General features: G+C 53.2%; 6 protein-coding genes across 6 annotated transcripts; 3 read left to right on the top strand and 3 right to left on the bottom strand.

The window, feature by feature from the left end:
• Positions 1-1,396: 1,396 nt before the first annotated feature.
• On the bottom strand, positions 1,397-2,147 carry GCG54_00005548 (uncharacterized protein; the record flags this gene model as incomplete). Its single annotated transcript, XM_045405570.1, has 3 exons — positions 1,397-1,648; positions 1,708-1,998; positions 2,052-2,147. 3 exons carry the CDS (start codon positions 2,145-2,147, stop codon positions 1,397-1,399), a joined length of 639 nt encoding a protein of 212 aa, XP_045260551.1.
• A 1,354-nt stretch (positions 2,148-3,501) lies between these two features.
• GCG54_00005547 (Glycine-rich domain-containing protein 1) lies at positions 3,502-6,492 on the bottom strand (the record flags this gene model as incomplete). Its single annotated transcript, XM_045405569.1, has 7 exons — positions 3,502-3,552; positions 3,647-4,131; positions 4,197-4,256; positions 4,457-4,784; positions 4,885-5,446; positions 5,562-5,871; positions 5,928-6,492. 7 exons carry the CDS (start codon positions 6,490-6,492, stop codon positions 3,502-3,504), a joined length of 2,361 nt encoding a protein of 786 aa, XP_045260550.1.
• A 1,132-nt stretch (positions 6,493-7,624) lies between these two features.
• GCG54_00005546 (uncharacterized protein) lies at positions 7,625-7,843 on the top strand (the record flags this gene model as incomplete). The annotated part of the gene is made up of 1 exon (XM_045405568.1): positions 7,625-7,843. The coding sequence occupies one exon, from the start codon at positions 7,625-7,627 to the stop codon at positions 7,841-7,843; it is 219 nt and encodes a 72-aa protein (XP_045260549.1).
• Positions 7,844-7,879: 36 nt separating this feature from the next.
• On the top strand, positions 7,880-8,431 carry GCG54_00005545 (uncharacterized protein; the record flags this gene model as incomplete). The annotated part of the gene is given in 2 exon segments (XM_045405567.1): positions 7,880-7,981; positions 7,994-8,431. 2 exon segments carry the CDS (start codon positions 7,880-7,882, stop codon positions 8,429-8,431), a joined length of 540 nt encoding a protein of 179 aa, XP_045260548.1.
• A 1,036-nt stretch (positions 8,432-9,467) lies between these two features.
• GCG54_00005544 (uncharacterized protein) lies at positions 9,468-10,494 on the top strand (the record flags this gene model as incomplete). The annotated part of the gene is made up of 2 exons (XM_045405566.1): positions 9,468-9,581; positions 9,643-10,494. The coding sequence occupies 2 exons, from the start codon at positions 9,468-9,470 to the stop codon at positions 10,492-10,494; spliced, it is 966 nt and encodes a 321-aa protein (XP_045260547.1).
• An 848-nt stretch (positions 10,495-11,342) lies between these two features.
• On the bottom strand, positions 11,343-17,420 carry GCG54_00005543 (Methylphloroacetophenone synthase; the record flags this gene model as incomplete). Its single annotated transcript, XM_045405565.1, has 3 exons — positions 11,343-11,500; positions 11,556-11,924; positions 11,987-17,420. 3 exons carry the CDS (start codon positions 17,418-17,420, stop codon positions 11,343-11,345), a joined length of 5,961 nt encoding a protein of 1,986 aa, XP_045260546.1.
• Positions 17,421-18,296: the final 876 nt, after the last annotated feature.

Below are 18,296 nucleotides of genomic sequence, written 5' to 3'. Positions count from 1 at the left end.
AGGAAAGTCAAAGACACGGCCCCCGAACAATGGGCAGCGTCCCATGGCAGTGACTGCAAGGAGAAAGGAGAGGCAGTCGAGAGCGCTGAAGACAATGGCCAAGGCCACGGAAACGGCGACCACGGTGAAGGCAGCGACTGCCCGCCTTGTCTTTCTCGTACTTGCCTCGAACTTGCCGCATTGGGAAGCGCTCTTCCTCGTTCCTTCTTCACCGTCGGTCAGCCCCACAACCGCTCTGTTTCTTTCTGCCTTGGAAGGTGCACCGCCAAAAGTCAATTTTCCATTTCCCATCAACACTGCCGACAGCAAGCCATTCGCACCCAAATCTCCGAGATTTCTCTCATCTCAGCCAGATGGCGTTGACAGCCATCAAGGTCTCGTCGTTTCGTCGAGGGCAACGGTCCTCGTTGAAGGCTGCTGTTGCCGTGGGCCTGTGCTCGCCGCATCCATCGCCGCCATCTGCTTCCGGAATCTGTCTCGAAAGCCGTTCTTCGTCGCCCTCGTTTTCCCCGGACCCGTCAACTCCCAGAAATGCATTCCAACGGCCGTTTCCCCCGTGAGTGACGTCGTCCGTCTTCCATTCCTCTCCCGTCCTCGGGGCAGCCGCCAAGGCCCCGCCTCCATTCGACACTCTGCGGTTGCCAATTGTCTTATGTCTAAACGGACACGAAGAGATTCTCTTGTTGCAGTCTCGGCGGATTGGCGCAATTTCGGACTGTCTGGCCTTGGTCGCGAACAGAATTAGCTCTTGGGGCCTGCTGAGAGACAGCATCCACGGGTCAACCAGCTGCACCTTCAACATTGCCCCTGCCCCGCCCTGCAGCGTAGCCGAACGCGATCGCTTGTGGCGCCAAGAGCGTTGGCAATCCCGTATTTTTTCTTACGCGAGACGAGACCCTGAAAGTTGCACCGAGATTGCCGACTGCGGCACTCAACGATCGGCCCCAGAAAACGATTGCATCACGGCGGGCACAGAGGGGCGGTGCATTCCATGGGACGCCGTGGGCGTGGTTTTGCTTTTGCGCCGTTCTCATTAGAGGCAGTAAGAACCAAGACTCGCTATTCCACTAGCATCCATCTTTTGTCTCCCTTGGACGCACCTATACTACCAACAATGGCCTTGTTCTCCTGGGCCTCCCTTGCACCAATTCCGACAATCGTCATAAACCCTCTCAGGGGCGCCAAGTGACCCCGTCTGCTCTCGGCAGTCTCGTGTTTCCATCGCTGCTGATCGCATGTGGACAAAGCCCTCTCGGGAAAAGATATTCAAGAAGAGAAGTAAATACAGTAGAAAAAACACCAATTGGTGGCTGGTTTGCTGACAATCATCAGACACGCAGTCACCAGCCCGCGTCAAATTTCATCGCTCGTATCCAAAACATCATGGTCGCGTCGCTTAGCAGGTGTTAAGCATGGTGGTGAGGGCAGTCTTCTCAGCAGAAGTGACGGAGAGGGCCCAGTAGGACTTGACCTGGACCCAAGCGCGGGCGTAGGTGCAGTGGAAGCTGGAGACAGAAGGCTTCCAGGAGTCGGGGCTCTTGTCGCTCTTGGACTGGTTGACGGAGTCGGTGACGGCCCACAGCTGGGGGCGGGCGAGGTCGTTGGCGAAGTCCTGGCGCTTGGAGGTGGTCCAGGAAGCGGCACCAGACTGTCATTCCGTGTTAGAGATCCGTTTGTTCATGCACACGGAGAGGGAATATCACTTACAACCCAGGCGTTCTTCAGGGGGACCATGTGGTCAATGTCGACGTCGCTGGCGGCGGTCCAGGTAGCACCGTCGTAGGGGCTGACCCAGGTTCCGCTGGTGGCAGCGCAGGCGGAGCTGGTGACAACGTTGGTGCCGTCACGCTTGAGGACGGTCTCACGGGTGTTGCAAGTGCCGGAGATGGTGATCCAGTGGGGGAAAAGATCACGGTCGTACGTGTCGGTGTTGGTCCAGGCACGGACGGTCAGGGCAGCAAGCTGGGTCTTGGCAGAGGCAGCAGTGGGAATGCCAGGCTGCGAATTGTCAGCGAAAAATCAACAAAATCGGCTTTGAAAGCCCGACTCACGGGAGTGGGCATCGGCATCGGCTCAGCGACCGGGTCCGGGACGGGAGCGGCGACGGCAGCGCCGGCGAGGGCGAGGATGGCAGCGGAAAACTTCATGTTGGCGACGATGACCGGAGCGACGGACGGAGAACAGGGATGAAGGCTGAGAGGTGCTTATGAACGAAGGTCTTGGCAATGACTGTCGATGAGCTGAAACAGACGGCCCAGAGCGGGAGATCCGCCGTCAGTTTATATGTTTTCTTTGCCTCCTTCCTCTTCCTCTCGACACTCATCAAGAGACACCTTCAGCGGCGGGTCGCGATAATACCAAGTCCACGTTTCTCTCTGTCTAACCACGACGCATCCCCACCTTTCCGCCTTTCCAGATGCCGTCGAGCCACTCACGATCCTTCCCGACCCCACGAACGCTCGACCTGCTTTGTTAATCTCCAGCCCGACCCTCCAGGAATCCGCCGACACAGCTACACTGAGACGATGAAACGGCGCGCTTCTCTGAAAAGAGGCACTCTGGCCGGCTGAAGTGTGACCCAAGGCGAACGTCTCATAGGGCTTCGCAGGGGGGACCACAGGGTTCAGCGGCCAAGCTGACAGCTGTGTGCCCCTTTATCTCTCTTCTTATTGGCGGGGTAATCTAATATTGCTCGCTTTGAGTGCCGATGCACGGCGGGCAACCTCTCATCCAAGGAGACTTTACTCCAAATCCAACTCCAAGCCAAGTCTTGGACCAGCCACTCATATCAGCCGGCACCGGCACGTTATCTTATCGGTCCCTGTCAGTCACCCTGCAAACCTGCCAACATTGCCAGCAGGAGATGCGGTATCGAGCCTTCTCCGCTGCACGTCAACCCTCCAAAGACAGGGCCTTGATCGATGGTGCACGGGGCCTTCCACGAACCTTCCTCTTTGGGGGCCAGGTGCCGATCCTGCGTGATTTGGTCGAGGTGCCTGACGATGATAGACCTCTCAGGGTCCGGCGGCGGTGATCTCGGGCTGAACCGCAGAAGCCTGATGTCTCACGCCAGGCACAGACAGGCAGGTGGACGGAGAAGCGGCGCGCTGTGTCACCAAGGCAAAGCCCCGACGAGTCAACAATCAGTGTCGACCACTTGGTGCAATGGGCCAAGCAAGCGCTGATAGCGATCGACTCGTAAGCGGTGTACAACACCCATGGACGGTTGTCTTTCATTAAACATAGTTTCCACCATTTGCTTGAACCAGGCCCATATCTTCGCCCTCTCATTACTCGTGCAACTGGAAGCGAGCGGCCCTCCCCACGCCCTGTGGTTCCCACATCCCGACCTCCGATCGGACCTTGCGTCTGGACGGAATAAGCTTAAGCGGTAGCAAGTTGCGACTTCACACATTCATGACAGCACGTGTCAATAGACTCTGGCGGAGATATGGCTCGTCCCAGCCATGGGATATTGCAAAGTTACATGCTGTCAAATCCCTACGCCCCCGCGAATCCTGCACATCCGGACTTGCCGCCGAACCAGGCGCTCTGTCACCTTGTCAGCGTCAAAAAGCCTCGGCATAGATAAGACAACGTCCGAAAAGAAACAGGGCCATATTTCGCGCAGTACGAAAAGAGACACCGAGATATCAAGAGACTTGTCACTTACCCCAACACACCCGGCAGAACACATACCAAGCGTCTCCGAGCCGCATCCACCAGAACCACCACACGTGCCCGTGGCACAGCTCCCCACTGCCCCAGGCCCTGTGCTAACGAATCCAGGCGGGGACGGGTACATTTCACTCGTTGTTGTGGCAGCCAGACTCGCTGCCCACGGCCCTTGGACGAGAACCTCCTTGCCCCAGAAGCTCGCCGTGTCCTCTCCCCTCGGTCCCATTCTCTTACCTTGATCGGCTTTGAACGTCTTGTTTGCCCTCTTCCGTGCCTTGGAATGCGTTTCCTCGAGCCTGTTCCTGTAGTCCAGTCGCAGCGGGCGCGTGTGAGCTCTTCGGGAGGTCGTCTCGTTAGTATGTACCGCCGGGTGTGACGAGACGTGCGCTGATTCGGCAGAGGGTGGGATGGGTACGTTTTTGGCTTCGGGGGAGGAGTGCCATGCTTCGAGGACTGGGGTGGGTGAGCCTCTTGGAGGGTTACACGACATAGATGCGGGGAGACGGCTGCATGCTTACGCTTTTCCTCCTTGCCTGAACCGAACATCTTGGTTGCAGGAAGCGCCATCACCCTTACAGCTGATAGCGAATCAACGTCAGTCTTTCTCTCCTCACAAAGTCGGAGACCGACGGACGGCGGCGGCGGCCGTATTTCTGCCACTATCTACTATCTTGCATCTTCAAGGGTTTGTGGAGGCATCACGCTTTGTTACTATCTATCTCTCGTACGCGAGATGGAAGGGGGGTCGTATCAGAGGGTATGGCAAAGGGAAACTTACTCTCGCAGTACCAGCACTTGCATTCCGAGTACACCTCGCCAAACCGTTCTTGGTAGGTCTTGCACGTCCACTCGAAGGCGGTGCTGAGCTTATCCTCATCGACCTTGTCGTTGTGGTCGACGAAGGCGGCCGTCTCCGCGACGGTGTAATCGTAGTAGGACCGGGGGCTGAGCTGGTGCGTGTGCCAGGCGAGGTCGACGTCGACGGTGGGAACGGCGACGCGGTCCTTTGTGGACGACGCAAGGGAGACTATGGTCATGAAGCGTGTGTACTTTGTGAGGAGGGCGGTCATTGTTTGTTGGACTGTTGGGAGGCAGAGCCAGTTGATCTGTCGCAGACTGCTGGTCAACATCGCCGCGTCTCAGACGAGTAATCTTACTCGGTCCAAAGGTCTGACATAGAGAGGTCACGAGGGGAGAACAGCTCACCTTGCACATCTTTTCAGTAAACACGCCCTGCCTCATGACGCAGCCCACAAGGTCGATACCCAAAAGGCCGGAGTTCTCCCAGTACCGCGACATCATCTTCCGCGTCTGCCGTCGACCTTCCAGGCTCAGCCTGAACTCCGTGACCTTCTTGTGCCCGTGCCGCGACATGACCTCCCGCAGGTTTTTCGGGTCCGCGAACTTGCCAGTGAAGGTTTCCTCCATCACGTCGCGGACGGCAGTAATAGACGCGGGCGTCGGGGAATCGGGGGTCAGGAGGGAGAGCACAGGGGAGAGAAGACCGCGGCGGGCGAGGTGCGAAGGGAAGAGCTGGTCTGGGATCGGGGAAGACGTGCTGCTCGAGGAGGCGGATAAAAGGAGATTTGGGACTCCGCTCTGCAGGTCGAGAATCGTGCCTGGCATTGCATGGCCTTGCTTTATTGACGCTTGGATGTCTGCGAGGAATTTGGCGGTCCGCAGGGCTTGGTGGGTTATGGTGAAGGTGCAGGGGCAGGTTTGCGAGAGGTGGCCATCTGCGAGGCCGGAGCCTGAGAGGCCGGGGCGGCTGTGGTCGTGTTAGTCTGGTCCATTCGTGATGTGTTTCTTGTTCTGACGGCAAACACGGCACTGGGAAGTCCCAGTCTGAGATGGGAGGTGACAAGAGCTAGGGATTCACGTACTGGCTCCCCTGATAACCCTCCTCCTGCCCACACGTCGTCCACGGAACAGAGATTGTCGCAGCGCAGCTCGGACACTTGATCTCTTTTCTGTCTGGATCATCTTCATTTCTCCAGGCGAGGTTCGTCCGCGACGTCCAGTGGGCGACGCACGCATCCGAGACGACGTACTCGAACGCCGGCCCGCGGATGGCGGCGTTGACGATTGCCCATGGCATCCCAGAACCCCAGAGCGCGGCGTGGCCGTAGCGAAGGCAGTCTTCGAGGTAGATTCTAGGATTGAGCATGTGCGCGTGCCAGACGAGGAGGACGTCTGCATCCGGTGTCAGCGATTGCAGTTCACAAAGTACGGGAACGGGGGAAGGCAACCCAGTGGCGGCAGCATGTCCGCGTTCCAAACCATGCCCTCGCGTCTCACGAACCCCTCATACCGGTCTTTGCGCCCCTCGTCTGGGTCGAGCATGTCTTTCTCGAGAAGCATGTCCGGGACGAAGGAGGACCACCAGGCTTCGTAGCGCGAGACTGCGCGGGCGACGTAGACTGCCCATCGCTTCTCGCGGAGCTTGACGAGGATATCTATGTTGGGTTCCGCGGGGTCTGGGATGGCGGCTTTTTTCCCGTTGTTGGCGGGGGTCTGGGGACCCGCGCGGGAGTCGAAGATATCCCAGAGGCCGTTGCGGTAGCCTGTCTCCGTCTTGAGGCGGTTGAAGACGTAGAGAAGGCGGAGGTGGGCGAGGCAGTGTGCCTCAGTTGGAACTGCGGTGGCGGAGTGGGAGATGGATAGGTTCTGGAGGGGGTCGGTGAGGGAAGATGGAGCGTCGGAGGTGTAGGCGGGAGGAGCGGACGATACGGGGCCGGTTGGGATGGGACCGGGGCCGGTGCTGGGCCCGGGGGAGGTGTCTTGTGGGGCCTTGGGCTTGTTCTTTTTCCACATGCTGATGCTTATCTGAGGGGGGAGAATGCTGAGTCGTAATCTGAAAGATCCAAGGAATGTCGTTCTCAATTGAGCTTCTCTTTTGTGGACAATTTATGTCAATTTGAGATCGTTTCTCGCCGTTTGAGCTGAAGAAAGCCTCGCCTCGACGACGACGACCTCGTGATCCGGTTTGTCGGCGCGGGGCGTCGCGGGATGCCGGCCCCGGGCGCCGGAGGATTTTGCCCTGCTTAGCTGATCTTAGTCGCCCTGAAGAGCGGGTTTTGAGTGCGCTATGCTGTGCCGCTTAGCCTTTGATTTCTCCAGTCAGCCGTTTGCGGCACCAAGATAAATGAGAAGTAATGAGGAATCTGTCTTCACCGAAGCTGTGAAATTGAATTCAGTAAGCGGAAGAGTAGGAGAGAAGGCCACGCGGCCTTGCAATGAGCCGCTCATGATGAGAGACTTGATGATTCGAAAGGGGCTGTGTACGCTCTAGCGCCCATGAATGAGTGATGATGTGGCCGATGTGACGCTCCGCCAGTCGCGTCGTGTCTGCTTATCCTTTCCCCCACGTTCACCAAGTTGCGGGGTCTGAGGAGGATTCGCCAATGGGATTAATCCAATTCTGGTAGGCTTGATGACCTTTCACTCGGACTGTAGTTGTGTAGGAAGAAAGATGACGATGCGTCCAGACGGCTTCAACGTCCGCCATTCAGTTGAATCGAACAAAATCTTTCTTGCGAGTGATTCATTTTAAAACTTCAATATATAATGACTAGTAAACGGGCTGTTTTCGACGAGCTCAACATGAGGTATTTGAGATCAGGTAGCGCCTCAAACCAATTGCTATTGAAGTTGAACGTAGTTGCGTACGCTTAGCTGAAGAATCTGAAGGTTTCAACGATCAAGTTTCAAACCCTACCTTACTGCTGCGGTCTAAATTACCCGAACAGCCAAAATTTCAACAACCCTGTGGGCCTAAGAAACTCTGTCTTTGTAGCTTTGTAGAACCGAAGCCGTCTCCGCTAGAATGGACTTTGCGATGAAACCCCCCTTCGGCTAATAAAGGATTTGAAAACTTGCTCTAACAGATCAACTTACCTTGCATTCTTGAGGACGACAATGCCAAACATGAAACGCAGTCACAAAGATGGCGACCACCACCTTCCATCGCTTCCCTGATCCCCCGACAGAACTCCGGCTGCATATTTGGGAGTTGGCCGCCTGCACTGCGGCACAGCCTCGGATTCATTTCATGGCTGTTGACGAGTGCATGGAAGAGGCATTTGACCGGCGCTGGATATCTGGTCTACTCGATTTGGATGGATCAGATCAAGCCGACGATGTGGAGATCATGCCCAAGACCTAGCGCTCCTGGGTGAAACACAACGACTCAGCCTACCTTATGGACGCTGGAATGTGGACCGCCTGCAAAGAATCTGCTTTGGTGTTGATGAATAAGAGACATCAGAGCCAGAATATCCGGTTCGGAACTTTCCGAGACGGTGTTCATGACTAGGTTTTTGATGTAGATATTCGTCGAGACCTCTTATGCTTTCAGCTCTCAAATGACGCAGACTGGAATTCCGGGTGGGGAGAGCTGCCATTCTGGAGAACCAGCTGGTGGCCTCCAAGTGGTATTTTCAATATCGCGGTTGAATATGATTCTTCCTGGGCTGTCGGTGTCGAGCTAGGCATGGCTGCAGATGCGCTGGATGGCATGCAGTATGAGCCCCGGCCCCGTGGCTTCTTCCTGAGTATTCTCGCAGGAAAGCGCGATGATTCCGCACCTCTCATCTATCTGATTGATAGAAGCATACGTCGACGGCGGAAAGCACCTCACGATCCCGGTTTTTTCGACGAGAAGTATCGCTCCAAGGAACGAACATTCGGAGTCGTGAAAGGCCTTCGCGATGTTGCCGAAGAAACCTTTGACATCCGGAATGAATGCTTTTAACTTTTTGGAAGCCATCGGCTCGGTTGAGGGGTACTGGACATGGGAGAAGACTAATGTTGCAGGCATCAGTAGATCGTACTATCTCGATCCTGAGGAAGATATCCCCGTGCTAGCTATTACAGATAAAGAGGATGCGGGATCTCTGGGACACGAGTAAAACGGGGCTAAGCTTTGGCTAAGAGAATGTAGAGACGACATAAAAAATCTCTGAGATCAGATCAAAAAGGGGTGGTTCATTTGAACGCATCTGTCATGAGAAATGGAAGCCGCAGGACTTACCACACGCCCCTTACGAAGTCGTCAGCCGACTACCCAAGTCTAAGGTCCAAGATGGAGTTTTAATTTGACTAAAATATTGATTTCGCCAGTTTTTGAAGAATGAAAGGATTTTAGTATGCTCTAGAGATACATCCTGATGCAACTGCATGTTGATCGAGATATTCACAGTAAGGGCACGTCGTGGCCATCCCTGCCTTGTCACACTTCAAGATCCAGGTGAACATACTTCTAATGACCTTGACGATGTTGTAAACAGATAATACGCTTAAAGGGGGTTATAGACAACATATAAGGTTTATGGACCTCTGCTCTTTCGCAAGTATCAAGCCCTTGCCATTAAAAAGTTGGCAATCGAGAGATTTTGGGCGCCGGCTGGACCAACAGCAGCGTTTCGATTCCCGAGGGGGCAGGTTTGAAGGGTTTTCTTGCCCGCATTCATATGGATACAAAGCAATGTGGTGTTCTTCGATGTATGAGACTGAAAGATAACCTTGTGTCCACCTCTATAAACCGAGCATTTGTCGGTCCACTTGGGAACACCTTGGGAGTATTTGTGAAAACCTTCTACTTCATTGTGGCTATGTGGACCGGGGTGTACATTACCAACAAGGTCAGTCAAGTTTATCATAAAATGTCGCCGCACCGTCTGACTCTGTGCAAAATCTTCCGTCAAATACAGCCAACTCTCATTTCTCTTTCGGCGACTTGAATTCCGCCGACTTAAATTCGCTCCGAAGTCCTCCAAATTTCGTCAATAATGCCGGTCAAAACCCCGTTGACCTTCGGCGATCTCCCAGCGGAATTGAGGCTGATGATTTGGGACCTCGCTGCTTCAGTCCGTACATCACGACCAGGATTGCACTTCATTCCCGTGAGCTCTATGCCGCAAAGCCCACCCCCACGCCCCCCCCAAACGTTTGAAATATTCTCAGAGTTACATTGGAAATACACCCTACCCTGTCACAATTAAGGATGTCGATGTTTCGTCGATAGCTGGGAACGGGTCCGAGTACCTTCTCGACGCTGGTCTGTGGACTGCATGCAGAGACTCCAGGGAAGCAATGAAAAAGAAGTGGAAGGAGGTAAAGAGGAAGTACGTTCATAATGTTGGTCCTATCAGAAGAGATCTTACTCCTTCAAGAATCGGTCTTATCTGCGAAGGTGACAAGACATACGGTTTCTCAGTAAATCCTTTGGAAGACCTGCTCTGTTTACAAATACCCCAAGACGCAACTTACAACGACTTTACATCGCGGATCAAGCTCCCATTTTGGAACGACTATTGGTACGGACAGAGAGGCTATCGCAGCATTGCTTTTGAGTTTGATAACTCTTGGGCTTTTGATCCGAGCAGCAAACCTATAGCGGAGTTGCGGCAGACGCCCGGCCCGAGGGCGTGCTTCCTGAACCTCTTGATGGATATGACTGCGCGTTCTGAGGATGATGGAAGGGGCGAAGCCTTCGAGACATTAAGTTTGGTCGACCGAAGCGTTCTACGAAGGCCAGATTGCCGCAAGTACTGGGGAGAAAGAGTATTCCATGCCCAGAACCGCAAGTTTGGAAGAGTATACGATCAGAGTGACGTGGCAAGAGGATTCCCAACCTCTTCGATGAACGCACTCGAATTCCTTAATATACTCAAAGAAGAAATCCCGCATCTTTGGTTCAAGATAAGGTGCGATATTGCGGTATTTGCCCGCAATTCCAAGCTGAAGTCCAAGCCGAGGCCCAAGCATAGGCCGAAGCGTGTTAAGACAGGCAAAGTTCGGGTCGAACGAATCTAGACGACAAAAGCTACTACCGGCTATTTCGTTGCATATTAACATCAGGCAGACCAGCCCACCTGTTCGTTATTGCGTGTGGGGTAACCGCTACGACAATATCGAAGAAGGCGAGGTTTCTGGAGGTTGGGGCCAGGAGAGATCGTCATTCTACCCAAAGATGTAGTTAATTTCTTAGATCTACAAACATCCCTTCTCAGAAACCGCCGTTTGTACAAGTGCAAAATGGCCTCTGTCAACTGCAGATCACCTTTTATGGTGATTAACCGATGCCATCATAACAAGCCTAGGAGTAAAGTCTGCTCTGAAAAGCCAGAACTAGCCGGACACCAATTACGGATCGGGGCTGACTTCATGTTCACTATGATCACGAGAGAAAGCGTGTTTCTCAAGCCAGCTGTAAGCCTTCAAAACTGCGAGCCAGCCCTCCGACGAATGATCACGACTTGTATCACAGATGTGAGGCGCGTCTGGCACCAGAACCAAGGATACGTCGATGCCCCGAGTTCTCATCTCTTCGGCTGTGCGACTGGACTGTTGCCATGGGATGAGATCGTCGGCTGTTCCGTGTATGAAGAATGTGGGAGTCTGATAACAGCCGTTCTTTACTTGGGCCAACGGACTACATCGTCGGATCTCCTCTGTCGAAGGTTGTGACAGTGTGTTCCAGTCCGTTACCTCAGGTCTTCTTAAACCTGCGAGCCTTCTGCTGGGTAAGCCTTCAATGATGATTGGAAGCGTTTGAGCTTTCCAATTCATGTGTAAGATAATACGAGAACGAGGATCGGTGCGAATTCGGGGATCAGAAAGGGGTTCCCAAGCGCCGATAGTTCCATAGTTGGTAACCTGTATCACATGATAGAAGTCAGTAACAACTCGCCTTCTACCGCTTGAGGTAGTTGAATGAGGTACTCAGGTAAGCTTACAGGCTCATCTTGAACGGCTTCCAAAACGTCGTATTCTTCCCCCAAGTCCTCTGCTCCAACTGGTTGGATGGGAGATTGCCACCCTGTACTTGTAGATCAGCATTCATACACAAGATGCAATCAACATGTTAAACTCACAATCATCCTCATAGTCAGTAGGACAGTAGAAAGCCAAGATGGCATTTGGCGGTCGAACCCCTCTCTCTGGTGCCGTCCATCCAGTCGACAATGCCAGCTGCCCTCCGGAGGACCATCCCACAACCACAATATTGTCTGGATCAGGTCTGATGTCGGGGTTTCTCAGTTCGATGTACGGCAGTATCTTTTGAGCCCATTCAAGTGCATCGCATACATCAGCCATGGGGCCTTCCGCAAGTCGAGACTCGGGGCATAGCCGGTGGTCTAGGCTGACAGGCAAAAGCCCCATGTCAATCATGATGCGCGTCTGCGGAGGTCTGATATCCTTGCGGGAGAAAATGATGTGACTTCCTCCATGTATCATTAGAGCTGATTGCTTCACGTTAGAAACTTTCTGTTTCCAAGCACCTGCTGGACTCTAAGTAACCCACCGATCGGCATCTTCTTGGCTGAGTTTGCCACTTGAGGATAATAAATATCCGCGTGAATCTGTTGGGACCCCACTGTTTTGTAGACCACTTCTTGCACGTCAATCTCTACCTGACCGCGTTCGATCTTGTCGGCGCCTGTCCCAAGTCGACCAGAGCCAGGCTTCCGAAACCCACAGATCACTCTGACAGTCTTGGACTCAAGCGACTTTCCATCAGACCATTGTACATCTGCGAAGCCTGCGCTTAGAAAAGCCCGTTGCCAATGTTCCGCATCAGCCAAGGCGTGGGAACGACCATCGTTAAAGAGCCACCAGCCCTCCAGCAGACCGACGATTATATCAAAGACGTACAGCTGCCGAGTTGGCGTCATCTCAATCAGGGCAAGGGCACCGTCTTCACGGAGCATCTTGCGTAGATTGGCCAGGCTTGAGGTTATGTTCCTAGTTGCGTGGATGCAATTCGTCGATATGATGACGTGGAACGCCTCAGTGAGCTCAGCAGTCGGCTCGCTCTCGATATCTAAAACCCCAAAGGTCATGCCGTTGATGCCTGCGAAATAATTCTTGGCCTTCTGGACAAGCGATGCAGATAGGTCGGTGAAATGATACTCAAAAGGGATTCCAACTTTGACCAGTAAGTCGACGACATGGCGCGTTGTGCCTCCTGTGCCAGCTCCAACTTCTAAGATGCGGAACGGGCCAGAACCGCTACTACGACTGAAGGATCGACACAAGAAATCGCCCAGCAGATGAGTGGCTGTTACCAACATGGGCCACTCTCGATAAAGATCGTCAAGCCACTTCTTGTTTGCTCGGTTGCCGAAGAGCACTTGGAGGGCGTCATGATCTCCAACCAGACATGCAGCGAGATGCGGCCCTACAGCTCTTAGAAGATGACGAATTGGAGCGTTTAGGGGGTGTTTGTCTATGATATGCTGAAAAACCTGTTCTCCTGATGTGGTGTCCATGGGCTTGCTAGTCCTGATGAAACAGTCCCCGGAAGACTTTACGATGTTTTCGTCTTCCAAAAAGCGGTACAGCCGATGTAGGAGCTGCTGGTGACGAGGCAGAATGCCTTTCACAATTGGCACGGTATCTCCAGGATTCAGTGCCAGTAGATCGCAACCTAAGGTCTGGAAAGCCTGCGATACGTAGGCCAGGACTAGACGAACATCGCCGGGATGAATCTCAGACCAATAGTCGAGAGCGCTCGCCGATGCCCCGAGCCGGTCAAAGCTGAGCCGCACCTCATCAAAAGATTCGTGAATGGAATTGATGGTTGGAAGTTCTTCTGTCTTCGCCTTGGACCCAGCGCATGGCCCTGGTGTGTCTTTCAACTCCCTCGGGGATCGTTCTGCAGGCCGTTGGTTTGGTAAGTTTGACAGGCTTTGCAACCCTTCATTTCCTGTCGGTGACTCAGGAGGGACTTGAGATGTTGCGCTTTCCTCACTCGCAGAACTCAAGCCTAGCTCTCTATCAATATGAGAAATGATGGCGTTAATATCGGCAAATAGTAAAAACGTAGACAAATCGATTGTCACACTCAGCGCCGAGGCGATGTCACCGATCATCTCAGTGGCCCCCAAGGAGTCGATGCCAATATCAGGGAGAGCCTCTTTGCCGGTAAGGTCGTTGGCTGCAATATCAGCAATACTAGCCGCGATTTTAAGTACCTCTGAACGTTTGCTGATAAACCCGCCCAGATTTCTGGTACTGACCTCTGCGGACGTATTGGTTTCAGATTGGAGAGTCTTCTCCTCTTTGCTAGTGACAGGCGACAAGTTTGAGTCCTTAGAGGAGCCACGTAAAATTCTCGTAAGGGACGTTCGAGATATCTTTGTAAAGCCCATGCCAAATGCGACGAGGACCATCTTCTTGGTCTGTGCCTCAGAAACATAAACGTCGACAGACATGTTCTCATCGTTTTCAGTGGTCATGTTCGCAAGAACAAGCCAATCTTTGACATCCGGTGAGAAAGCAGGACCGAGCTGCAAACGCTGGATGCGATGGCAGACGAATAGGCTATCGGGCGTTGCTGTTGTACTGAAGTAGTTGACTAAGAAGCCGCCGAATTGTAAGAAACTGTCAACCATTGGCGTGTCTACAAGTCGCTGATCGAGCGTCCCATAGCTGTTGGGTGAGAATCTCACCACACCTGCGGCTTCGTTCCCCAGGCTGGCGATGGCCTTGATCCCTTTGAAGTCATCTGAGTACTGTACGACCCCATTGAAGGCTCTGTAGATATGCTTCCCTTGCATGGCCTCCGCATCAGGATGCTTCGTAATGTTCTGCCAGCGACAGTCTCCGATGAGCGATTCAAATCGGCGGAACTCTTGTGTGACTCTTGAGTCGTTTCGCTCTCTAAGGTGCACCATGCCTGTCGTTGTCTCCTGCGCCTCAACCCTGCTTTCGCCGGCCTTCTGTGTGGGCTCCACCATAATAGAGAAGACCCATGACGGCCAAGAGCTGTCGACGCGTCGCATACTTAGAAGAATTTCAGGAGGCTCTTCGTCCAGTTTTAAAACAACCGGTGCTTTCATAGTGAGATCTTCGACTGTGGGCCTCCATGCGGCGACGTCCGAGTGTTGAAGCTTCAGAGCAGCTCTGGAGACGGCCTCTATGTACGCCGAAGCCGGCATGCTCGCATATTCGCACATGATGTGTCCCTTCACCAAGGATTGGAAGCGCTCACTTTTGGCTGAAATCCTGAAGTAGCTCTTCGTCGAACTTTCGCCTTTGATGAGAGACAGGAACTCCTCAGGCTCCGGATCTTCCGTCGAGGGCCGAGCGGGACTTTCTGCACCGTGTTTTAGACCGATATAAGGTAACCAATGTCGAGTCTTCTGAAACTGGTACGGCGGCAAGCTGAGGGCTTGATATTGATGTCTCTGACGCCGGTGGAATGGCCAGTATTGCACATTGTGTCCTTCCCTCCACAATTTAATCGTAACATCAACGAGAGAATCTTGAGCAGTCAAAGCAGTCAACTGTGGGCCCATAAAAGTGTGACCGTCTTGAGGTTGAACGCATGACCGAACAAGCTGGATGGCCGAGGTCCCTCGTCCAGCCTCAATCCAGGTAGCTTGGGGATATTTCTGCACAAGTCGCTCGATTGCATGTTGGAAGCATACCGGGCCTCTCATATGTTCCACGACAAGTTGAGAACCAGGCATACGATCATTCTGCTTGTCGCTGCAAACTTCAAGGGCAATCGTTGGAGTTTTCCAACAAAGACCCTCCGCAAGGTCTGAAAGCTGTTGAAGCAGGGGTTCCGTGAGTAGCGAATGAAACCCGTGGGTGACATCTAAAGTCTGACAACGAATCGAGCCTCGCATCATCTCATTACGAGTGATCAAAGTCTCTACGTCTCGGATAGCCTTAGCAGAACCAACGACAACGTGGCTTCTGGGACCGTTGAAACATGCCACCTCAAGACCCTCGACTTGTCTAAGTAACCGAGTGACGTGCTCTCGATCAGCGTTCAGTGCAAGCATTGAGCCTGGCTCAGGACCCCAACACTTCTCCACAAGGGATGCCCTGCCTGCCACCAACTTCAAAGCGTCGCTCAGTGATAAAGCCCCAGAGATGCAAAGTGCAGTGAGCTGGCCGAAGCTGTGACCCACGACTGCCTCTATCTTGAGCCCACTGTCCATCCATGCTCTGGCAGACGAGTACTGAATGGCGAACAAGGCAACGTGCAGGGTGACAAGGTCTGAGATTGGGTTTCGCTGGAAGATCGCTGGGAAGATACCCTCGAGGCCAAGGTTCAAACAGACATGTTGGCAATTGTCCAAATGACATCGTAGTATTTGCGATGATTTGTACACATCTTCTGAGAGACCAACGTAGCGACCATCTTGGCCACCGAAGACGAGGATGATCGGCGGTGGCGATGAAACATTTGTTATTAAGTTACACCCCGAAGACACCTGGGAGAGACTCGTCTCGAGCTCTTCCATATCAGACACCGTTGTCGAAACGACAACTTTAAGAGCATGATTGGCACGCTGCGCCAAGTGAAAGAGAATGTCTTGAAGATCGAAAACGGATGGCTTCGCTGAACCCACGACGCGTCGCACCAAATCAAGCACTTGCTGGGCATATTTCGACAGCGATTCTTCAGTTGAAGCGGATAGGATAAGCGGCCATTTTGATGGTGCAACTGGCTGCTCATCCAGTACCCCCAAATTTGACTCATTTATAGGGGCATTGCGGATCATCACAACTGAGTTGCTTCCAGCGGCGCCATAGTTGTTGACACAAGCGATTCGATCTCTTGCGTCCCATGGAGTTAGTTGCCGGGGAATCTCCATCTTATCAGGAGCCAGTATCGGTATGTTGGGGTTCAATGATTGAAAGCTAGCCTGCGGGGGTATGCGGCTATTTTTCAACATGAGAAGCGTTTTGATCAAGCCGGCCGCACCAGAAGCTGCTTCAGCGTGGCCAATGTTTCCCTTGATGGAAGAGAAGTACAGCTTCGACGTTCTGGAGGCCCCACCGAAAGCTTCTCGCAGGCTGGAAACCTCGATTGGATCACCAACGCTTGTGCCGGTGCCATGGGCTTCGACGTACGACACATCCTCCCGTGTAACGTTCGCCAAGTCCATGACTTTTCTCAAAAGACTCGCCTGAGACTTTGCACTCGGAACCACTATGGGTCCTCCTTCATGGTTTTGGTTGGTGGCAGAGCCGATGACAACTCCAAGAATATTATTGTTTTCTTCGAGAGCGGCGGATAGAGATTTCAAGACGACAACACCGACGCCTTCGCCACGACAGTATCCGTCGGCATGTGCATCAAATGGCTTGCATTGACCGTTGGGACTCAGAAAGCCTGCTGCCTTTAGATCTCGGTAGTCATGCGGGCAGGTGATGATATTTGCGCCTCCTGCAACTGCGCGGCTGCATTCTCCGGATGCAATGGCACGGCAAGCAGTATGTATAGCCACGAGCGAAGACGAGCAAGCCGTATCAATAGTCATAGCTGGTCCGCTCCATCCGAAGTGATGACTGATGGCACCGCTCAGATAGGATCTACCAGTACCCGTCGTTGCATATGCCGTAGGAGGGTGGCAGCTTAGGTTCTCGGCATAGTTGTTCATCACGGCACCGATAAAACATCCGTAGTCTTTGGGATCCCAAACAGTCTCTGGACTGAGCTGCCCGGACGACGATAGAGCCTCGTACACGACCTCAAGTAGCTTTCTTTGCTGCGGATCGCAAGCCGTCGCCTCTCGGGACGATTTGTTGAAGAACTTGTGATCGAATGTATCGTGTTGGTCAATGAAGTTGCCCCACCATTTTACCTTGGAGACATCTTCGGCAAGTTGGTCTAGCCCAACTCGTTCAGGTGCAGGAGCAACTGTTGACCGCCCCGTTGATATGAGCTCCCACAACTCATCGACCGATTTGGCGCCGGGAAATATCCCAGCCATACCGACGACTGCGACTGCGTGTGGCGGGAACTCAGACAGTGTACTTTTTCTTTTCGCGTCTGAAAGTGATTCGTAGTCACAGTTCAGACTTGTTGCTCCCTCATTGCCGATGCTCCCCGGAGGGGTATCAGGAGGTGTCTGCATTAGTGGATATGTGGCTTCCTCTTTCTTGACGAATCCCTCATGAGCCGGTCTCGTGGAAAGTTCAAGCGGATGTCGCAGGCTCAAGAAGCGAAGATCCAGATTTCCACCTAGGGATGGAGGGAAGTGCTGTGAGACGCCTGCCACCATGACGCAGGTCTGACCCGGTGGCAGAGAACCAATTGCGACTTTGAGCGTCCGGTACCATTCTACAGGCAATAATAGGGTATTATTCAATATTGCTCGAACGAGGCTGTTTCCAGCAACGAACCTCCCATCAACTGTAGATCTGACTGGGACGTGTAGCCGGTCTGGACAAGGAAATTGTAGGTCTGGCTCCTGTTCGAAAAAGTGGGTGAGTCGTTCTACTTCGAGAGCATATATAGGAGAATGAAATCGTCCCCTAATCGGGACGTCAGCGACGAGCCCAACTGTTGCGAAGGCATCTTTTAGACTCGAAAGGCTATGGCGGGGTGTTGTGAGTGTGACGGAAGCCTCGTCGGTCGTGGCAGAAACATAAGTCTGATAAATTAGCTTGTTGATTTCGCGGGTCGGAGCGATTGAAATGGTGCATACCTCGGGAAACTCGCGAACTATCTTCTCAATCGTCTCCTTATCCTGGGAAACATTCTTTCTTCTCCTGATTGAAACACAGCCTGACTCAAATCGGATTCTGTCCCTTTCGACGTAGGCACCCACACAGACTGCTAGCTGCAAAGCACGGATGGTAATATC

Source organism: Colletotrichum gloeosporioides, assembly GCF_011800055.1.
Source record: "Colletotrichum gloeosporioides strain Lc1 chromosome Unknown consensus_67, whole genome shotgun sequence".
Classification (NCBI taxonomy): Eukaryota; Fungi; Ascomycota; class Sordariomycetes; order Glomerellales; family Glomerellaceae; genus Colletotrichum; species Colletotrichum gloeosporioides.
The sequence above is the reverse complement of the archived record's forward strand: the minus strand, read 5'-3'. Positions and strand labels throughout refer to the sequence as shown.